The sequence below is a fragment of the Balaenoptera borealis genome (assembly GCF_965194805.1).
Source record: "Balaenoptera borealis genome assembly, chromosome: 13".
Lineage (NCBI taxonomy): Eukaryota > Metazoa > Chordata > Mammalia > Artiodactyla > Balaenopteridae > Balaenoptera > Balaenoptera borealis.
The window spans coordinates 90,036,196-90,056,129 of NC_138870.1; the positions used below are offsets into that span (position 1 = coordinate 90,036,196).

Consider the following 19,934-nt stretch of genomic DNA (forward strand, 5'->3'; position numbering starts at 1 on the left):
CATTTAAGTGACTTCCAGTTTTTGCTGGAGAATTTTTTTAATTAGTACAGCTCTTTTCTGAGTTATGGGCACCTGACTTAGAAGCTTCCTGCCGGTGAAACAACCCCTTGCTGGTGCTTTCTCCTCTTCTTTGCCAGCAACCAAGCTGTTCTGGCTTACTTACTCCACCTGGTAGGCAGTGTGGGAAACTGCCAAAGATTTGTTATTTTTCCAGTGTGAGTGGGTCTTCTTGACACCAATTTGCCCTTCTCAAATCCATCTTGTCCCTGGATACCAGAGTGACGTTTCTAAACATAAATCTGATCCTCTCACTCTCCTGATGAAAACTTATCACGTAGAATAAACACAGAGCCCCTTATCAGAACACACAAAGTATTAATACTCTGGCCCTTGCCCAGCTCTCCAGCCTCAATTTTGGTAACTCCCTTCCCGGCACTTTGTACTCCAGAAATACATAACCAGTTATAACTCTCTAAACACACAGTGCTGCTTCATACAGCCACATCTTTGCATCTGCTATTTGCCCTCCTTGGAGTGTCACTCTGCCCTCTCCTATTCCATGTTTTCCTGGTAAACTCCTATTCAGCCTTCACAACCCTACTGAAGAGTACCCTCCTCTGCAATGGGGTTTGGTTAGCAGTTTACAGTCTTGTCCGTTTGGAGGCTACAAGGAAACTATACTAGCAAATGGGGAGTTTCCTGACTTTTTCCCTATTTCCTCAGGAGAGAAATTGTGAAGTCATCATGACTCTCCTTTTGCCTCATTTGGGATCCAAAGGAAGATATTTCATCCTTTTACGCATTCACTCAGCAAATATTTATTTGTTTCACTGTTTCAGGCACCAATATAGGCAAGTAGGATACATAAGTGAACGAAACAATGAACCCTGCAGTAATGGAAGTTAATTCTAATGGAGGAAGAAAAACAACACTAATAAACACAAGTAAGCACATTTTGTAGTATGCTAGAAGATGTTAGGGAAAAAAGAAAAAGTCAAGCAGATCAGAGGGTTCTGTCTATAAAGATATGCATATCAAAATGTACAAGCAAACAGAATATCGCTGCTGTGGGAGATGATTTCCCTGCTGTTTAAGCCAGTTTGAATTGGATTTCTGTTCCTCAAAGCCAAAAGCATCTGAACTAAACCAAGGCACCCGCCTTGGCATGCCTTCCTTAAGAGCAATGGTTGACATCCACTAGTTCCATCTGTTCCTTTGACAAGGAAAAATTAATTACAAGGAGATGCCATAGTCTCAGATTCCATTTGGGGATTTTCCTGAGGGCCTTTGATGACACTATGTTCTTACTCATGTACCATTCAATTATTTCCATCCCAGGTAATCTCCTTCTCACTGTCAGACATGGAATTAAGACAGCTTCACTTCAAAGGGAACTCCCAGGTCAGGCAGGATTCCAAAGGAGCACAGCCAACTGCTATTCATAGGCATGATCTATGCAAGGGACAAGGCCACCAGCACAACCCCAGGACAACCAGCTTCATCTCCAGCCTGAATAGCAACCGCAGCCTCCCAACACTTCTCCCTGCTTCCTTCTTGCTCTGCTAGGCTGTTACCTTCACGCAGTCAGGGTGATTCTTTTAAAACATCTATCACATCCTGTCCCTTCTCTCCAATCGCTTTTCATCACTTACAGGCCTTGTGTGATCTGGCCCTGGGTTACTTCCAACCTCCCACCCCCAACCCCTTCCCCACCACATTCCAGCCACGCTTGCTTCCTAGCTGTTTTTTTAAGTATGCCAATGTGCTCCCACCCCCTTTGCACTTTTTCCCTAACATCTTCTCTTTTTTCTCCATTTTCCATAGGATTAAAAAAAAAAGTAGATTGGCGAGTCTAACAAAGAGAAAACAACTAAGTAATGTGGGATGTAGCCATTTGCCCTTGCTTTTAAAGTCTGCACACATTCCTATTTCTCACCTCTGTGCCTTTGGTCATGCTGTCTTCTCATTCAGAACACTGACTCCCTTTCTTCTTCCAGCTAACGCACTAACTCACCCATCAAGACAGCCTTAGGGCAGCTCATTCATTCATTCATTCATTCACAAAATATTTATGAGGAAACAAACAATGCACCAGATACTACACCAGGCACTGGAGAGACAGCCATGAAGAGTGATGCAGCCCTTACCTGCACGGGGTCCAAGTGGAAGGAAGAGATTTAATAGGATATTTAATGAGACAGCGATGGTATCAGTTTCATCTGCAGCCACAAGAAAGTGGCCGACAACTACTCCCCTGTCTCTAAGGGAGATGTCAGACTACTTAGATAGGACTTACCAATGAGGGGGTCAAAAACAAGTTTTGTGACTGATGGCTCCTCATCCACTCAAAGGTAGAGAGGGTTAGACTTAGAGAGTACAGGAGAGACACAGCACATAAATAGGGAAGTCATGGAAGGGGACGAGGGTACCTGCGGAAGAGATGTGGGCAGGTCGAGAACAAGAGGGACAAGTCATCTAAGGGGCTCATCAGGGGAAGAAGAACCTGCAAAGACTGGGAAGGAATAGACAGAGAGGTGGGAGAGTCTGATGCACAGAAACAAAGCAAAGAATGTGTTTGAAGATGCGGAGGGTGTTCAAACTGAGACATTTACTATACAGAGATCAAGTAGCTTGAGGACTGAGAATTCACCATTGGATTTGGCACATGGAGGTTTTCCAGGAACCTCCTTCACAATTCTCAAACTAGCCTAAATGCACTTCTTCTGTGCTCCCTTGGCATCCCGGGTGCTTTTTAAAAACCATACTCCCTTGAAATTATCTGTATTATTCTCTCCCATGAGACCATAGCTATTTAAATTTAAATTAGTTAAAAGGAAATAAAATTCAACATTGTGTTCCTCAGTTGCACTAGCCACATTTTAAGTTCTCGGTAGCCACCTGTGGCTTGAGTACACTGAGATTGTAGAATAGTTCCATCATTGCTGAAAGTTCTATCGGACAGCGTTGCTCCAATCTCGGTCACTGACCACAACAGTAGCATTTCCGAAGTATCACATCGAGTGACATTCTTAGGTCACTACTTCCCATCTTCCTTCTTCCTCCAGTGTCCCCGTCCTAGTGGACATTCATTCCCACAGAACCTCAAGGCCCTTGACTTTATCCGCAGAGCTGAGCCTCAGACCTCAGCTGGGGCACCCATGGAGGGGCATACCATATCCCTTCCAGCCTCATCGTCTCCCTCTAGCGCACAACGCCACCCCAATTGTCATAGCCTCAACAGGGAGCCCCTAGCAAAGGAGAAATGTAACCTGTAGGGTCTCAGCCTCAGCCTTTTCATGCATTACAAATCAGAGCACAGAAGGTGGGTTAGGGGTGAGAGTCAATCATTTAATAACTGGCTGACCCCCTAACAAACCTTCCCTGACGCATTCTCCCATCCACCTCCCCCATCATGTTCAGTCCCCTTTCTGTGCATTATTTTTTCCATAGCACTTACTGATACCTAAAGTCATAGTATATATTTGTGATTTGTTATCCACCTTCCTTCCTAAATTGTAAGCGCTTGGAGGCCTGGGCCCTTCCTTGACTGTCTTGTATCTCGAATGCCTAGGATAGAGCTTGACACATGGTAATTGCTCTATAAAAGCATGCTCTATATTTATCATATGTTATGTAAATGCTATATGTCATGTATGTTATTATTAAAAATTATATTTAATAAAGGTATATAATACAGCTATATTTTTAGTTTATATATATTTATTACATGTTATATAATAAATGAAATGTTATACATTTATTTCATATATTGTATATATAATAAATGAAGGTATATATAATTATAATCTATTATATATGTATATTATGTATTGATTATATTAATATACTTTTAAATTTTATATATATATGTATATACTAAATGAAGTTAAAGCCAACTGTTCCAAATCTAAATAACAGCTTACTTCTCACTCTCATAAAGTCCAAATGGATTTTCCCAACTGGCAGGCATCCAGAGACCCAGGTTCCTTCCATCCTATGACTTCTATCTTCTAGGGGAGAGTGGTATCTAAGGGCCATCCTGGAAAGGGGCACCCATCCCTCCCCTCCCCTTCCATTGGCCAGAACCAGGTCACATGTTAACATCTAACCTCTGGGAGGCAGTGCACCAGAAGGAAAAGGAAACACAGGTACGAGTGCCTAGCCAATCTCGACACATATTCACATATACATACATTTCATTTTATTTTCATGGGATTTCCAAGTAGTTGGGCATTATTCTTCTCATTTTATCGATAAGATTGTTCAGACTCTGTAAGGTTAAACTGCTTGCCTAAAATTATATAGCTAATAGGTGGTAAGGCTGGGATTCAAATCTAGATTCATTTTAATAAACCCACCTTCTTTTATGCTAATTTAATTTTTGCTAATTTCTCCCACTCCAGCTACTATCCCCCAAAGAAAATGCTTACATTGTTATGTGTCTTCATAAATAGTTAGAATGGTTTGAAACACTGGTTGATCAAACACCAATTTTCACAAAGTTCTGGGTAGTCCTAACTGATCTTTAATCTTTCTTGGCTTGCCTGGGGCTTATTTCAGCTTATCCTAGGTCCAGAAAATCTACATAGATTTTCCTCAAGAACCTCTCTGGTAAGCTCCCATGTAGTTCTGATCTTATTTAGAGAGACAGCGAGATGTGTTTCCAATTTAAACAGAGAGAGGGGAATGTATTTCCTTCCTAATTTCACAGCTGTCTCCCTAATCCCTCTGACTACCTTGTATATTTCCTGGTTTTCAATCAAAGCAAAAAGGAAAAGGGGAAAAAAAGTTATATTTAAAGTTGTCAGAGTTATTTCTCTTCCCTTCCCCACTCTGCTCTGGGTTCTTGGGGACTACATTTCCCAGCCTCCTTTGCCAACTGGCTTCAGGGTTTGGCACTGGAGGGAGACAGGAGGGTAGGAAGAGGGGAGACGCACCCACTCCTGTCCCTCCTCCTCCCCTCTTCCACCCTCCTCCTTTAGAAAGCCTCTCCAGCAAGGCTTATCTCCTCTATGGTTTCGCCTCCTACTCCTCAGTCCCTCCTTCTCTGGCCTCGCCTCCCACTGGACAGTCCTGACACCCAGGCTCTGCTTTTGTCCTTTTATTCTTTTAGCTCTACGGATGGAAGTAGCTTTCCCCTGATTCTATTATCTGGATTGTTTCACCAGCCCGTAACAGGACTTTTAGCTCTTCCTTCCCGTCTATAACTTCTTCTCCCTATTGAATTCCCTCTATTTAACTATATGGAACAGACTCTTGTTTTCCTGAATGGATCCTGAGTTATTGGCCTAATGGGTAGAGAATAGTAATATTCATATTGATATGTCAATACTGGCTACTCTGTCAGGCTCATTCATTAGCTAAGTAAATGGCTCCTGTACCACCAACTTGATGGATTCAAATTTGTTCCCTGGCAGAACTTTAAATTATCATATGTCACAGATCTTTAAGTCATTCAGGAAACTGTTGCCCAGTTGAAACTATAAATATTAAATCAGTATATAACAAGAGTATAATAATAGTAGCTATAGTTTATTGATCCATACAATGTACGTGGCAATCTGCTCAACTCCTTATATACATTATCTCTGAGTTCTCCGACCAACTATGGGGTATTTGCTCTAGTCAACATTCTTAGTGGCAAATTATAGACACCTACTTTGAATAGATATACTAGAATGCTTTTGGGTGGTTCATGGAATTAACAGGAAGGCTGAAGATCCAGGCTTGGGAAAGAACAAAAGGAAGTCAGGCGTAGCTATCTTGTCACAGGGATGATCTGCTTAGGACTCCATGCATTGGGACACCACCACTGCAGGCTCTGTGAATCATCCCTACCTGCCCGTGGTGGGCAGCATCTAATAGGTATGCTTAGGTCCCATGCCCGTGGCCCAGTGAGGGTCTGGGAAGAATGTCTTTTCTCCTTTCAGCTTTGGTAGTAAAGTATTAATGGGATTACCACATTACCCCCTTTTTGGCTTCTATAGTAAATAGTAATAATGGGACTACCATTTGGGAAGCTGGACCACCAAAATGACAAATGGCCCCCACAATATCACTATCCATATTTTATACCTATGAAGAGAAAGCATATGTATCGATATAATGAGTGATACATATGAGCCCTCTGGTCTGTGTGAATCCAAAGCATTCCCTCTTTCCACCAGAATACATTTGTTCTTTATACACAGGTAGTTTGTACCTGAATTGATTTGCTCTTTGAAAACTTTGATCTACATATATTTGTAAAATTTTAAAAATCATTTTTAATTTACAAGTATAATCACAATAGCCTTCTATTAAATAAAGAAGTCGGCTTGAGCATTAAAATTCATTTGACCACAATTATGTTGTACCCAGATTTTCAGGATTTGCTAATTATGTAGTTAGAGGTATACTCTTAACATGAACAATCCCTATCAGGGAATCGGCCAGAAACACCTTGCTGTTTACTTGCTTCTTTACTCCAGATTTTCTTAGCAGAATTTACTTTTTTTTTCTTTTTCTGACTGCTTCATATATACATATGAGAGATGCATGGACAGCTTCCTATCTTAAGAGAGTTGGCAGCATTTCATTCTCCTCGCTACCTGGAAGGCACAGCCACCCCAGTACCTGGTCCAAGCACCCTTCTAGAGTAATGCAATGTGATTATAAACACTTTGGGCACTTAGCTGATACAGTCCTGGTATGCTTGTTGGCATGTTGTTATGGAAATTAAATAATAATGCCAATAGGTAATACTTTGCATGTGACTGTGTGTGTGTGTGTGTGTGTGTACAGAAGCCACGAAATGAGCTTTGTTTTCTATTCTTGACCAGCCAATTCAGTGGGTCACTCAATATCCCTTTGCTCAGTCATAAACCCTGTAATACCTTCTACTAGAACCCTATGCAACTTAAGTAAAAACTATTGTACAGACACCTGAATGTTCGGGGCTCTCAATTTTTTATCCTCAAAAAGTAATATAATTACTTAAGTCCCATACCACTTTGGTTTATCATCAAAGGAAAGAAACCCTTAGAGGTTGCAGGTGGGGCAAAACATGTTTTTAAGATCAAAGTAAACTCCATGCACCTTGACTGTCTAAGAATTGGGCTTGAAGGGAACAACTTAAAAAGTAAAGATGAGTATTCCACCCCCCCAGCATAAATAATTTTGACATACCTTAGTGAAGGGCCTTTTGCAAATCTATTCCTTTCCATAGTTTACATAAAAAGCTCCTTTTCTTATCATGACTTTAAAAAAATATGAATATAAAGGAGATGGGAAAACACCTGACAGAAGATACAGTGGCTTTCGTGTGTGCGGTTGGGGGAAGGGTGTTTCTGTACACTCTGAAGCACACCCACAGCAGAGCCGAACAGTAGGCCTGACCGCACCGAGCTCCCTGGGACTGCTTATTTACATTAACCACTGTCGAAACTTCTCCGGGAGATAGATGCTGAAGAACCCTAGGGGAAGTAAGATGCTTTATCTTTTGCGGGCACACGAAGTTTATGTCTTCAGAGAGCCTGGGTGGGTGTGACTCCCAGGAGCTAATCGTCCTGTCCAGCCATATGCAAATCTGGACTCCTGTTTCTGTGGAGGTGCAGATACAAAAATAGGTAACAAGTTGGTTGCTGACGTGCGTGGGAATGCACTTGTCCGTTTGTGGGTTGGGTTGTCTCAGTTTAGACCGAGTGATAGTGGGCACTTAACTTGGATCGCCCAGTCTAGATGAGGGGTGTTCGGGCTGTAAAAGTTCCACGCGCGGCCGGGGACCTAGCAGCATTGCTTACGGTGGTGCGCCCCGGGAGCCCGGGGTCGGGGGAGGTCAATCCAGCGCTCCACAAGCACCTCCGCCCTGTCACCAGAATCCCCGTTCCGCCCCCAGAATCCCCGCTCCTCCCCCAGACTCCCCGCTCCGCCCAGTCCCCAGCGTCCCGACAGGCCCCGCCTCCAACACCGAGAGCTGGGGTAGGCACCGCTGCCCCAGTTCCGTAAACACTTCTCTCCCCGCCCCTAGCAGTCCCCGGACCGCACCACTCTCAGCCCACAGGGGGGGAACCGTTCCCTCTCGCACCCAGAACACACCCAATCCGAGCTCTCCTTGGCCTCTTTCATCCGAAGATGAGGAAAATGTCCTGTATTAGGTCAGATCTGTCAGAGCGCGGACATCGAAGCTGAAGTGCCCTAGATTTCCCCTTCTCCCCGATGCCGTCTTCCCCCCTCTCTCCGGTTACGTGGTGGCTACGCCGTGGCTGCCTCTCTAGAGTCCCTCCCGGCCCTTTAAATGCCGCGTGGTGGGGGACCGGGGAGGTTGAGGCTTGTTGGACTCGTGGGCTTCTGAGGTGTTTGTGCCGTGCTGGGCGAGGGAACACCCAGAGACTCCTGAACCGGGCTCATTCAGTCGCCTTTCTCCTCCGCCTGTCGCCGCGCCGGAGCCGGTGCGTACCATTCCGGGGGAGGGGGTCGCGGGCTCTGAGGCGATGGGGCCGGGCCGGCGGAGAGGGACACGTCGCCCCCGGGCAGCCCGAGGGTCTCCCCCACCCCCGCTCGGAGCGCCGTCCTGGGACCCGGGGGCAGGGGCGGTAAAGGCCCGCTCCTTGCTCCCCCAACCCGCCACATCACCTTGTTTGACCTCGAACCGCCGTCCCGCGTGGGAGCGGGGCGAGGGCGCCGAGTGGTCACGGTGGGTGTTGGGGCGACCGCGGGCTTCGGGCCCTGGAGGCGCCAGGGTCGGGGCCGCTTGGCCTCTGCTTACATCCCCCTGGGTCCGTGCCAGCGACCGCGCCGCGAGCGGCTTCCCACCATCGGGGCTCCGGGAGGGGGCATCCTGTCGCCTGCGACCCCTGGCCCGGGTGGGCGAACTGAGTCGCTGTCGGGGCCGGGCGGGGCCCCAAGTGCGTGTTTGGGGTTTGTTGCCTGGGTTTCCTCGGTGCTCGGCTCGGCCTCCGCCGTCCCCTCCCCCAAGGGTTTGTTTTGACAGGAAACGTGCTGCTGGAGGGGAGGGGCGCCCAGAGGACGTGGGCGAGGGGTGTGCAGATGCGTCCCCACGACTGTACCCTCAGTTGCAGGGAAGAGGCGGGACATGCCCACCAGGCCCGGGCTCGAACCCCTGGGGCTGTCAGGGATGGCTTGTGCTTCCCAAGGCTGCTACTCTGTGTGGCGCCACTTCGGGTCACAGCGATGATTTGAGGTGGCACGTGGACGAACGTGGTTAAGTGTTTTCGTTAGTATTAAGAAAAACTGTTCCCTTAAACCGAGAGATTTCACAATGATATAAAGTTTCCTTTCAAACTAAGTGTATCTAAGTGCAAAAATCTCGTTCAGATAAAGAGAAGTGTTTGATAGAGCACAGGTGAGGATGGAAATGTGGAAACAGGCGTGAAGAGTGGCCCTCAAGTGACTAAAGTTTATGCTGTCTTCGATGGTTATCCTGTTACTTTCACCTTGAAGAAACTAGACAAGCTGTCCTTGTCCCCAGTCGGCCCCTCGGCCCCCAAGATCCCCTTGGTCCCATGGGTCTCCAGCCCAGTCAGAGACCTTGCTCTGTCCCACCTGCCAAACTTAATGAGGTTATGACAGTGGTTCCCACTGCAGGAGGCGCTCTGCCTGCCTTTTCCTCTTGCCTCCAGGGATTTCATCTATCACCCTGGCAGCCCGTGGAGTTTTCCCGACTTGAAGTGGCCCAGAGCTGAAGATACCCAGTCATGTGTGGAAGCAGCTTCAATGCCATTTTGTGGAGGGTTGAGGGCCCAGAGGGGGAAACAGGTACTAAAACAGGCCAACCAGGGGTGGGAGAAGAAGTGTTTTCAAGTGTGAAAAGTGCCTAGAAATCCTTCTCCCTGACGTTGTAATGTTATGTGTGGCGTGAACATCTGCTTTTTTGGACAATGACTGGCTTTTGTTGGCTTTTATCTAGCTCTTTGCTGGCTCTAATTTGATGAAGACCAGTATTCTCTAGCTGAATGGAGCAGGCACCTACCTCTCTGCCCTGTGGTTTTTGCTTTGCTGCGTGTGAATAACTTTTTAAGCGCTGCTGCTGTTTAGGACTGGTTCTAAAGCAGCACTTTGCAGAAGATGAAGATTTTTCCTTATCATCTGCATTGTTTTCTTCAGGGCCCAGTCCTACTCCTCTGACTCCCTGCCCTTTACTACAAATATATGAATGCTTGTCCTTGTAGCTGACCTTGATCTGATCTTGAAGAACGATACCCGCTAGATATTTCTTGAAATTTTCTCTTTTCATGACTTAACCTTAATTGTATGGGTTCCATTCCTCAGGGCCCTGCTGGATAATCTGAATAATTCACTTCAAAATGCTTTTGACTCATGCTAGCTATAAGCAATTAACCCTTTTGATAATATTTGGATTTTAAGGAGGGATTTTGCAGTGCATAAAGAATGGCTCCCTGATAGAGGATTTTCAGTCACTCTAGTGGGGTGGTTGAGAATAATTTTGGTCAATGGACTCTTTCGGTGATGCCCTTCACGGTATAGCACTTAAGCAGACACCCCGGGGGTAAGGTCAGCTTGTTACCCTATGTGCAAGTGTCCACATGGTAGCGGGTAGATCTATGGCAGAGTGGGAGTGGAAAGAATGAGCAGTACGCCAAATTTTCTCCAGCCATCCTAGAGTGGTAAAGAGCACAGGCTTTAAGGACCCACTGCCTGGATTAGAGTTGTGCCTCTGCCGCTGCTATGAACCCTCGAGCAAATAACTTAACCTCTCTGAGCCTCAGGTTCTTATCTATAAAACAGGGATAATGATGATACCTTAGCTAACAAGGTTATGATGAAGATTCAAGAAGATAAAACATTTTAAGCACTTATCATAGGGGCTGAGTCATAGTAAGTACTCAATAACTGTTAACCCCAATTGTTATTATTTGCTATCAGTTAGCATTAGGAGGTTGGAAAGGCACAATATAAGAGTTTCTCTAAGCTCTGGGACTGTGAGTCTTTGCTAATTTGCTAATTTGCACTGGGAATTGGAGAAGGGAGACATAGCTTCTTCACACAAGGAGCTTAAAATTTAGCGGTGAGGCAGATTTGCAGAAAACAACTATCGTGCTTTAAATGACTACATAATGGGAATATGAGCAGTGAGTGAGGCAGAGGAGAAGGGCGGCCCAAGTTGTCTTTTGAATAGAACATGGCTTAATTTGTTCATCAGTGATGCTCACTGAGCTCCTTCTCTATCCCACATGGTGTTCTAAGCTCTAAGATGACGAATTTAAATGGAATTAGTGGGGGTATTAAGGAAGGTCACTTTGAAGTTGTAACATTTGCTTTCAAATCTGAATGACAACAAGGCTCCAACCACACAGAGATCAGGGAGAAGAACATCCCACTGGAAGAGAAAAGCAGGTACAAGTGCTCCAGAGGAGGAAGTTTGGCATGTCTGAGGAGCCCAAAGAAGGCCGTTGTGTCCAGAGCATGAAGGATTAGGGAGAGAGTGGTAACAGAATGAAGTGGGCAGAGGCCAGATCACAGAGGGGTTATAAACCACTGCCAAGAGACTTCTTAAGAAAAGGGAACCCACCTGGAGAAGAACTCTTAAAAGGGATAATTTCTTTTGCCTTTTCAGAAGGGCTCTCGACGATTTCCTGTTTTATTCACTAGGCACTGTTCAAGAAGGACATTGGGACGGGTTTGACTGTCTAGAAGAGCTTCTGTAATAGAGTATATCTAAGCTATTGTAGTGGTGGGAACAATCAAGATCTGAAAACTACAGGAGACTGGGCTGTTCTGAATTAGACTTGAACTTTTGGTTCAGTACTTCTTCTCTTTTAACCTTTTGCTTGGAAATAATTTCAAACTTACAGAAAAAGTTACAAGAACAGTACAAAGAACTCCCTATTGTCTACCTTTTACTCATATTCACCTATTAACCTTTTGCTTCATAGGCTTTATTGTTTTGTCTTTTTCTCTCTCGTTGGAGAGAAAGTTGCATATATCACGGGCCTTTTTTCCTAAATGCATAATCACAGCACATTTATCAACTTCAGTAAATTTAACATTGTAATACAGACAGTAGATTCAAGTATTGTAACCATGTTGTCAATTGATGTAATAATGTTCTTTATAGCATTTTTTTCTTTGGTACAGGATGCAATCTAGGATCATCTATTGCACTCGGTTGTCAAGTCCCCTTTCATCTGGAACATATCCTCAACCTTTCTTTGTTTTTTATGACATTGATATTTTTTTAAATTCATGACTTCCTCTAATAAGAATAAAATAATAATTGATATCTGTCGAGCACTTAGTAGGAGTTTAAGTACTTGACATAGACTATTTCAATTAATCCTCACAACAATTCTACAAGGTAGATAATAATATTGTCCCCGATTCATAAATGGTAAGTTCCCTGTCTCCAGTCAGTAAATATCACGAGTCGAGTCGAGATCAAGGATCCCGTCCACCTGGCTCCAGAGCCAGTGTTCTTACTGCTTTGGTGACATGTGCATTGTCACTGGTGGATCTTTGCAATCCTGAACCAGTGCAGGATCATTTGCAGATAGAGTTTGCTGCAGAAAGGAAATAAGGAAGTAAAGTCGGTAATCTGGATGCAGCCCGAGGATCACTGGCAAATTAGAAACTGATCTCTGCTCCATATGTGCTGGAACACAGGACTAGCCCCTTCAGGTCTCTGTGCCTGTTCCCTCCTCTCTAAAATGTCAGTGGTCATACTGCCATTCATTCAACAATAAGTATTCAAGTGCCTGCTGTCTCCCAGTCATTGACCTTGGAAGGAATGGCATAATATTGCCTTTATTATTATAAAATGTGGAACGGTACAATGAAAAATGTGATTATTCTCTTTGAATAGTGACACACTGGAGTGTCGGAGGCTTTGTTTTGGCGTTATCTTCTCTCTTCACATTGACTTTACGTTTGGCCAGTGAGTAAATCCTCCCAGGTAGGATGAGAAGTGGTGTTCCTGGAAAGTTGTTTGGTTTGTTTGTGAGTCGCAATGGTGAAGGTTAAGTAAATCTAGGTTTGTCAGTATGAGAAACGTTACCTTTCTTAAAGAAACAACCTGTTTTCGTTATCACTATTCTAAGAGAGAATCCAAGATAGCTTTAAAAACAGTCTAATTACCGTCAGTGTCTTTGAGTCAAGTAGCTTTGTCCCCAGATGACCTGTATGGAAACCCGAGACCAAGAAAGGTAAGAGCAAGTGTGAAGGAACTTGCAGAAAACTGCTTTACACCGTGATGGGCCATTTGCTTTTGACTTTTGTATTTCTAACAAATGCAAGAATTCTGTCCTAGGTTAAATACCAGTCTTTGTTATCTGTAGGGTAACATGCTTTTATCATCATGGAATAGAACTGTTCTTCCCGCTAGAGTTTTTAATGACTGAAATGATGATAATAACAACTACTAAAGCAAATAATACTAACAATAGCAAACATCTGTATCCTGTTTACTCTGTGTCAGACACTGTTCCAGGCACTCTACATAGATTGACTGAATGAAATCTCACGCCAACCCTGTGAGTTAGGTATTATTAATATGAGGACGCAGGCGATTTCTTGATAGAGTAATAGTGTGCATTTCGGCCTCAAAGAAAGTTTGTGCTTGGATCCACTAAAACCCAGTTGTAATGTGGAGGCTTAACTAAACAAGAGTTTCTAAACATTTTGATGCTTTTACATTTTCTGTTACATCCCCTATGCCAGAAACTCTACCTCCAGTGAATTGTTGGAAGAGAGCGTAATTGCATGTTATTAAGTATGTCTGCCATGAGCACATTTAATTTCTCAGAGCTTCTAGTGATGCCTCATGGAACTCTGGGTTTATAGCATGTTAGCAATTCCTCACCAAAAGGCACCTGGTAGCTGGCCCAGCCCCCTCCGAAAAATGAGGTGAAGAGAGCAGACTCGATGTGGATAAAGTCACGCAGCAAATCAACAACAGACCCAGGCCTTACACCCAGGACTTCTACCTCCTAACCTAGAGCTTTTTGTTTTTTTTAATCTTTGTACTTAGCTGCCTTGTTAAACACAGTTAAGAAACCTATGAAGTGTGCTGTTCAGCTAGAGTAGAAAAATGAAATGGATAGTTATAGCTATTAACCCAGTTCATAAATTCCAATGGATGGAAGCTCTTATTCACTCTTACTTGGAAAAATAGCCAAAGTGAAGAGAAATTGAGGGCAGAGCGTCACAGCACAGTTGTAACAGTTGAATGAATGAAAGAAATAATAAACTGGAAACAGAGTTTAAGATTTTCTAGTAAGAGTGTGACAGGACCAGGGAATATTGAGTCTTAAGCCTAATAAAGCAGGTTGAGGTGGGAGGTACTCTGCTCCAGGCCTTGAACTTTGACAGCAACAGGCCTGTAAATGTGAAGTGATATCAGTTTGCAAATGTTCTGGCTGCAGCTGTACCAGATGGGATTTAGTGATTCCCATTCAGCTAACACCAAATGCATATTTGTCACGTACTTGACGCTGATGATGGTGGACGAGACACAGTTCCTGCCTATTAAGGAGAGTCGGAAGTAGCCACAGGAGGAAAATAGCTACAAGGGTCTAAGTACTATTGCGCAGATACAAGAAATGTGCTGCAGGTGTACAAAGAAGAGTGCCCTTAGCTCTGGCCACGGCGTAGAGGGAAGGCTTCCTGGAGAAGCTAGCATTTTCGAGAAATGCCATCAGTGAGAAGTAAGATGTTGGCGAAGAGAGAAGGCTAGAGGGAAGGGTAAGCGCATCAGTTGGGATTTGGGGTTCGGTGGAATTGAAAGGGTTAGAGCAGACCCCTTTCTTCTGTCCTCTATCCCCACCCCCACCTGTCCCCCTTCCAGCAGACGGGAGTTAACGCTCAAGGAGAATGTAGTTTGCCTGGGGTAAAGGAGGTGAGTTCACTGCTGAGGACGCCAGGGGTCGGCCCTCAGTCTGTGTCGGAGGTGGTTGGCTTCTGGGCTTTAGGAGAAGGCGAGTGTATCTACTGGAGAGCTTCCTGGCAGCTCGTCCCCACTGCCTGCCCTTCGTTTTGCAGAGGCAGCCTCCAAGTTGGTGGTTTTGTGTTTGCGAAAGTGGTAGGCTGAGCACGGGTGCATTTCTACAAGTGGCAGGACTGGAGAGGTTGTTTAGGTGAGGCCAGGGGCTAGTGCCCTTGGGTTTTGACCTTTCGTAAGTCCCTCTCAGGCCCATCCATTTCTCTGTCATCACCCGAAGGATAAAGAATAGCACTGTTTCTCTCAGCAAAGGCTCGATCCCCCTACCTTGGTCCCAACCCCGCCTCTCCTTTCTCGTGCTTCCTCAGCAATGCCTTGGTTTCCCTCTCCTTGTCCTCCAGCATCTGGCACACACAATTTTAGGTAACTGGACTTGAGAGCCATGAGAGGATGGCCCTGTGTATTTTGTTCACTGTTACTTTTCCCAGTGCCTGGTGCATGGTAGGCACTTAATACACGTGAAAGGAATCATTGAAGAAACTGCAGGCATTTCCAGGCATTCCATGGGTAGTTGTGGTTTCCCGTTCTGAGAGCTTTAAAAGCTCTGAGTACCTCATTGCTGGCTCAGGTTTAAAGAGACTCAGTGAACCCTTACTATCATTACCATCCGTTCAGGATTTGAGGTGCCTTTCGCCTCGGGCCCAGGTTTCCCCTCGGTGTCAGCTATCACCACACTCATATCAGGGCCAGCTTCCTCACAGGCCTGGCTGAGGATCCTGGGGTCAGGCCTGAGCATCCTGTGTACCCAGGATCTCCTTTCCAGGGGGTGACTGGGCCCAACTGCCCTGCCCTTCCCTGGGAAGCAATCTGATGTCCCAGAAACAGCCGTGGATATAGAGTCCAGGGACTGGCTTTATGGCACAGTAGGTCTCCTAGTGTCTGTTCTCCCCCCAACCTGTGAATCAGGATCTTTTGTGCCTGTTTGTTCATTGGATGGCAGTGGGTACTGTCTAAAGTACAAACCAAATATCAGGCCTTACTCTTCATAGCGTGACAGTTCATGGGAAAATGGAGGAGAAAAACCTATATACTTGCCAACCAGAAATTTTAATTAGTCTTCCTCTTTCCCTAGGAGGCTCACAGACAACTAAAAAGGCTGATTTCAAAAATATTTTATTTAAAACAAAGAGGAACAATAATAATAGCAAACATTTGAATGCTGTGCTAAGCACTTTAATAAGATTAATCCCATTTCATCTTCAAGCAACCCTATGAGGTTAGTCTTTCAGCCCAGCTTGACTCATGAGGTAGGGAGTTAAGTGACTTCTCCAAGGTCACATGTCAAAAGACAGAACAAGCTTCAAACCCAGAGCCCCACACTCTCACTCTTACCCTCCCACGCTTTAGCAACCCCAGGAGGAGAGAGTGTGTGCTCTGCGCATTGTTTTTTGAGGATGCTTTATTGCTGGGGGCTGCTCCACGTTCACACCAAGTATGTCCTGTGTGAGCTCACACCTTGGCTGTGGAATCCCTTTCTGGAAGGCAGTCTTGCAGGCCTAGTGATAGCCTGGCCCAGGTGCCATGGGAGGAAGGAGGTCATCTTCTGGGGGCCTTTCCAGTGCTGTGACACATGTGATACGGCTGTCTACATTGAACAAAGCGCCAGCACCACTGGGGGGAGAACCGCAGAATGTTGACACAGGGTCTGTTTGTCTGTGCAGGTGCTGTCTCTTTACCCACACTGCAGTGATACAAAATGCCCTTCAATGGTGAGAAGCAGTGTGTGGGCGAGGACCAGCCAAGCGATTCAGACTCTTCCCGGTTTTCCGAAAGCATGGCTTCACTCAGTGACTATGAGTGCTCCAGGCAGAGCTTTACAAGCGACTCTTCTAGCAAATCCAGCTCTCCTGCTTGTAAGCCAATGGGGAGTGGAGGTGGTTCTAGACACGCATGTTGGATTTTAAAACTCGGAAATGAATGAGAGCAAAGTACTGACTTTTCCCTTCTAGATGTACTGGAATGGCACTGCCAGGGCCCTGCAGCTGTCTTGTACACGCTCTCAGCAATAAATTGCCACTGAAGTTTACAGTCTGCCCATTTTTATTTTCATCACTGTCTCTGATCTGCTTTGGTTTGGCTATAAATCAGGTCTCCTAACCCCACCTGTCTTCTCTCTCAATTAGCAGAAAGCTACTCCTTCTTGAGATCATTTTTTGAGCCACATTCAAGGGTAAATTCAAATCGATCCTTTCTTATTTACGTGGAACGAAACTTGCCCCAACTCAAGGGTCAGGCAGGAAGTGAAATAATCTAAAGGATTTCCTACTGATTTCAAAAACTGTTGTGCAAATCACCCCCAGAAAAGTGCCCACGAGGAGAATTACTGCACTAGGAGTATGAGAAGGAATGAAAAGAGTGCCATGGTGAAGGGAGATGTCTTTTTCCTTTTTTGTGTGTGGAAGCTAGAAATGTGTGAAGCCATGTGTTTGTCTTTTTTTTTTTTTAGCTTTTTAATTGACATTTTGTATAGGAAATATAACTCCTTAAGCTGCCCAAGCAAATGCAGAGAGAAGCAACTAGCATTTAATATGATCAATGCCCACTTCAGAAAAAGTTTGTTCATTTGTATTTATTTTCTTTTTTTAACATCCTTATTGGAGTATAATTGCATTACAGTGGTGTGTTAGTTTCTGCTATGTAACAAAGTGAATCAGTTATACATATACATATATCCCCATATCTCTTCCCTCTTGTGTCTCCCTCCCTCCCACCCTCCCTATCCCACCCCTCTAGGTGGTCACAAAGCACCGAGCTGATCTCCCTGTGCTATGCGGCTGCTTCCCACTAGCTATCTATTTTACATTTGGTAGTGTATATATGTCCATGCCACTCTCTCACTTTGTCCCAGCTTACCCTTTCCCCTCCCAGTGTCCTCAAGTCCATTCTCTAGTAGGTCTGCATCTTTATTCCCATCTTGCCCCTAGGTTCTTCATGACCATTTTTTTTTTTTTTAAGATTCCATATATATGTGTTAGCATACGGTATTTGTCTTCCTCTTTCTGACTTACTTCACACTGTATGACAGACTCTAGGTCCATCCACCTCACTACAAATAACTCAATTTCGTTTCTTTTTATGACTGAGTAATATTCCATTGTATATATGTGCCACATCTTCTTTATCCATTCATCTGTCATGTATTTATTCTAAATTAGTACATTCTCATTTTAAAAAATGGAAAGGTAGATAAGTAGAAAGAAAAGAAATTATCGCCTATAATGTCACCCAAAGATGACAGGTGATAATGCTTTGTCATATCTTCATACTGCACATAGACATACGTATGTATATGTATGTGGACTTTTTTCACTTACTATTATAACTAAAACATTTACTCATGATAATGTTTTTTTAAAACGTTCTTATGACTGCTTACTACTTTACCAAGTGAAAATACCATCAATTTATTTAACCTCTGATTTATCATTGGGCATTTAGTTCATTTCCTTTTTTATTTTTTATTTTTTTTGCTGTTACAAATAGTGCTTTATGAACATTGTGGTGCATAAAGCCTTTCTAGGAATTCCTTTGGATATAATTGGATTGCTGGACCAAAGGATACAGACATTTTTAAGGAGAATCTTAATGGGAAAGAGAATTGGCAAAAGAATTTATTAGCAGCCCCTCAGCTTTCAGTGCTTTTTCTCACTCTTTATACTATACATGGAGTTGATGTCTCCAGCAGGGTACCTAGGTGTCCTGAAGAAGGGTTTTACTAATTGTATATCAGCATTCCTTCCTCCTCCTCTTCTTCCTCTTCCACCTCCACCTTCTCCACTACCTCCTCCTCCTCTTCTTATTTCTAAAATTATTTTAAGGACTTCCCTGGCAGTCCAGTGGTTAAGGCTCCACGCTTCCAATGCAGGGGGTGCAGGTTCGATCCCTGGTCTGGGAATTAAGATCTTATATGCCACGTGGCGCAGCCAAAAATTTTTTTTAAAATAAATTATTTTAGGTAGCGAAGTATTGCCAGTCAGGATTGTTGTTTGAGGTAATGATTTTTAATTAACAGAAGCCAAGAGTTCCAACAACGATTTCAAAAAGACATGACGTGTTAGAATAATTTTTTGAATAATCTTTACAGATAACTACAATAATTCTTTACCCACTATTTCCTACTGAGAAGTAGATTATCAGCTTATCAGATTTATTTTATTTTAATTATCTACATTTATTGAGTTCTTACCATGTTCTTTACTTAAATTATCTTGTTTAGTCACCTCAGGACAGTCCTATGAGGAGGTAAGTTATGCTTCAGCAAAGTCAAATGATAACTACCAATTAGCAAAACTTAGAATTGTGCTATACGGCGAATACTTTTCGAAATTATAGTTTTAAAAAATCAGTTCATATTGAGTCTGCTTAAATTAATGGGAGCTATGAATTACAGAATAAAAAGTAGTCATCAATTTCCTGTAGAGTACATGTAATAAATGCAGATATCAATATTCTCTAAAAAATGAGGTGATTTAATTTTTAAAAATAACTTATAATAGCCTATATTAGTAAAATTTTCTCAGAAACATTTGACAATTTATTTTCTTTCTTTTTTTTTTGAAGTTGTAAAGAATAGTTTTATTGCTTTGCCAAGCGAAGGGGGCCACAGAGGGCTAATGCTCTCAAAACTGAGTGTCCTGACCTGGAGGGGGTAGTGAGGAGTCTTATAGTAATGGTTCAAAGAGGAGGATGTGATCAGCTCATGGGCTTTCTTCTGATTGGCTGGTGGTGAGGTACGTGGGAGTCGGCATCATCAACCTTCTGGTTCCAGCCGGTCCTGGGTCTGAGTGTTGTGGCAGCATATAGTTAACTTCTCCCACCTGGCGGGGGTTTCAGTATCTGGTTTCAGGACTTAATGAAGCTCAGGTTCTTGATGTCTCCTTGCAGAAAGAATTCAGTGAGAGACAGGGTGATAGGTAAGAAGTGGATTTATTTAGAGGGAAACACGCTCCACAGACAGAGCGTGGGCCATCTCAGAAGGCGA

At 44.0% G+C, this 19,934-nt stretch overlaps 1 protein-coding gene across 5 annotated transcripts in view; it reads left to right on the forward strand.

Annotated features, from left to right (window-relative positions):
• The first annotated feature begins 8,238 nt into the window (after positions 1-8,238).
• TCP11L2 (t-complex 11 like 2) overlaps positions 8,239-19,934 on the forward strand; it is a 45,876-nt gene continuing 34,180 nt past the window's right edge. Inside the window, exons 1-3 of one of the 5 annotated variants that reach the window (XM_082349918.1) lie at positions 8,246-8,429; positions 16,026-16,169; positions 16,615-16,806. In XM_082349918.1, the coding sequence (XP_082206044.1) occupies positions 16,650-16,806 (157 nt within the window). In that variant the 5' untranslated portion in view covers positions 8,246-8,429; positions 16,026-16,169; positions 16,615-16,649. Of the gene's footprint in view, positions 8,430-9,793; positions 14,698-16,025; positions 16,170-16,614; positions 16,807-19,934 lie in introns of those variants that run through there. The other 4 variants (XM_082349921.1, XM_082349917.1, XM_082349919.1 and 1 more) reach the window with 4 other exon arrangements.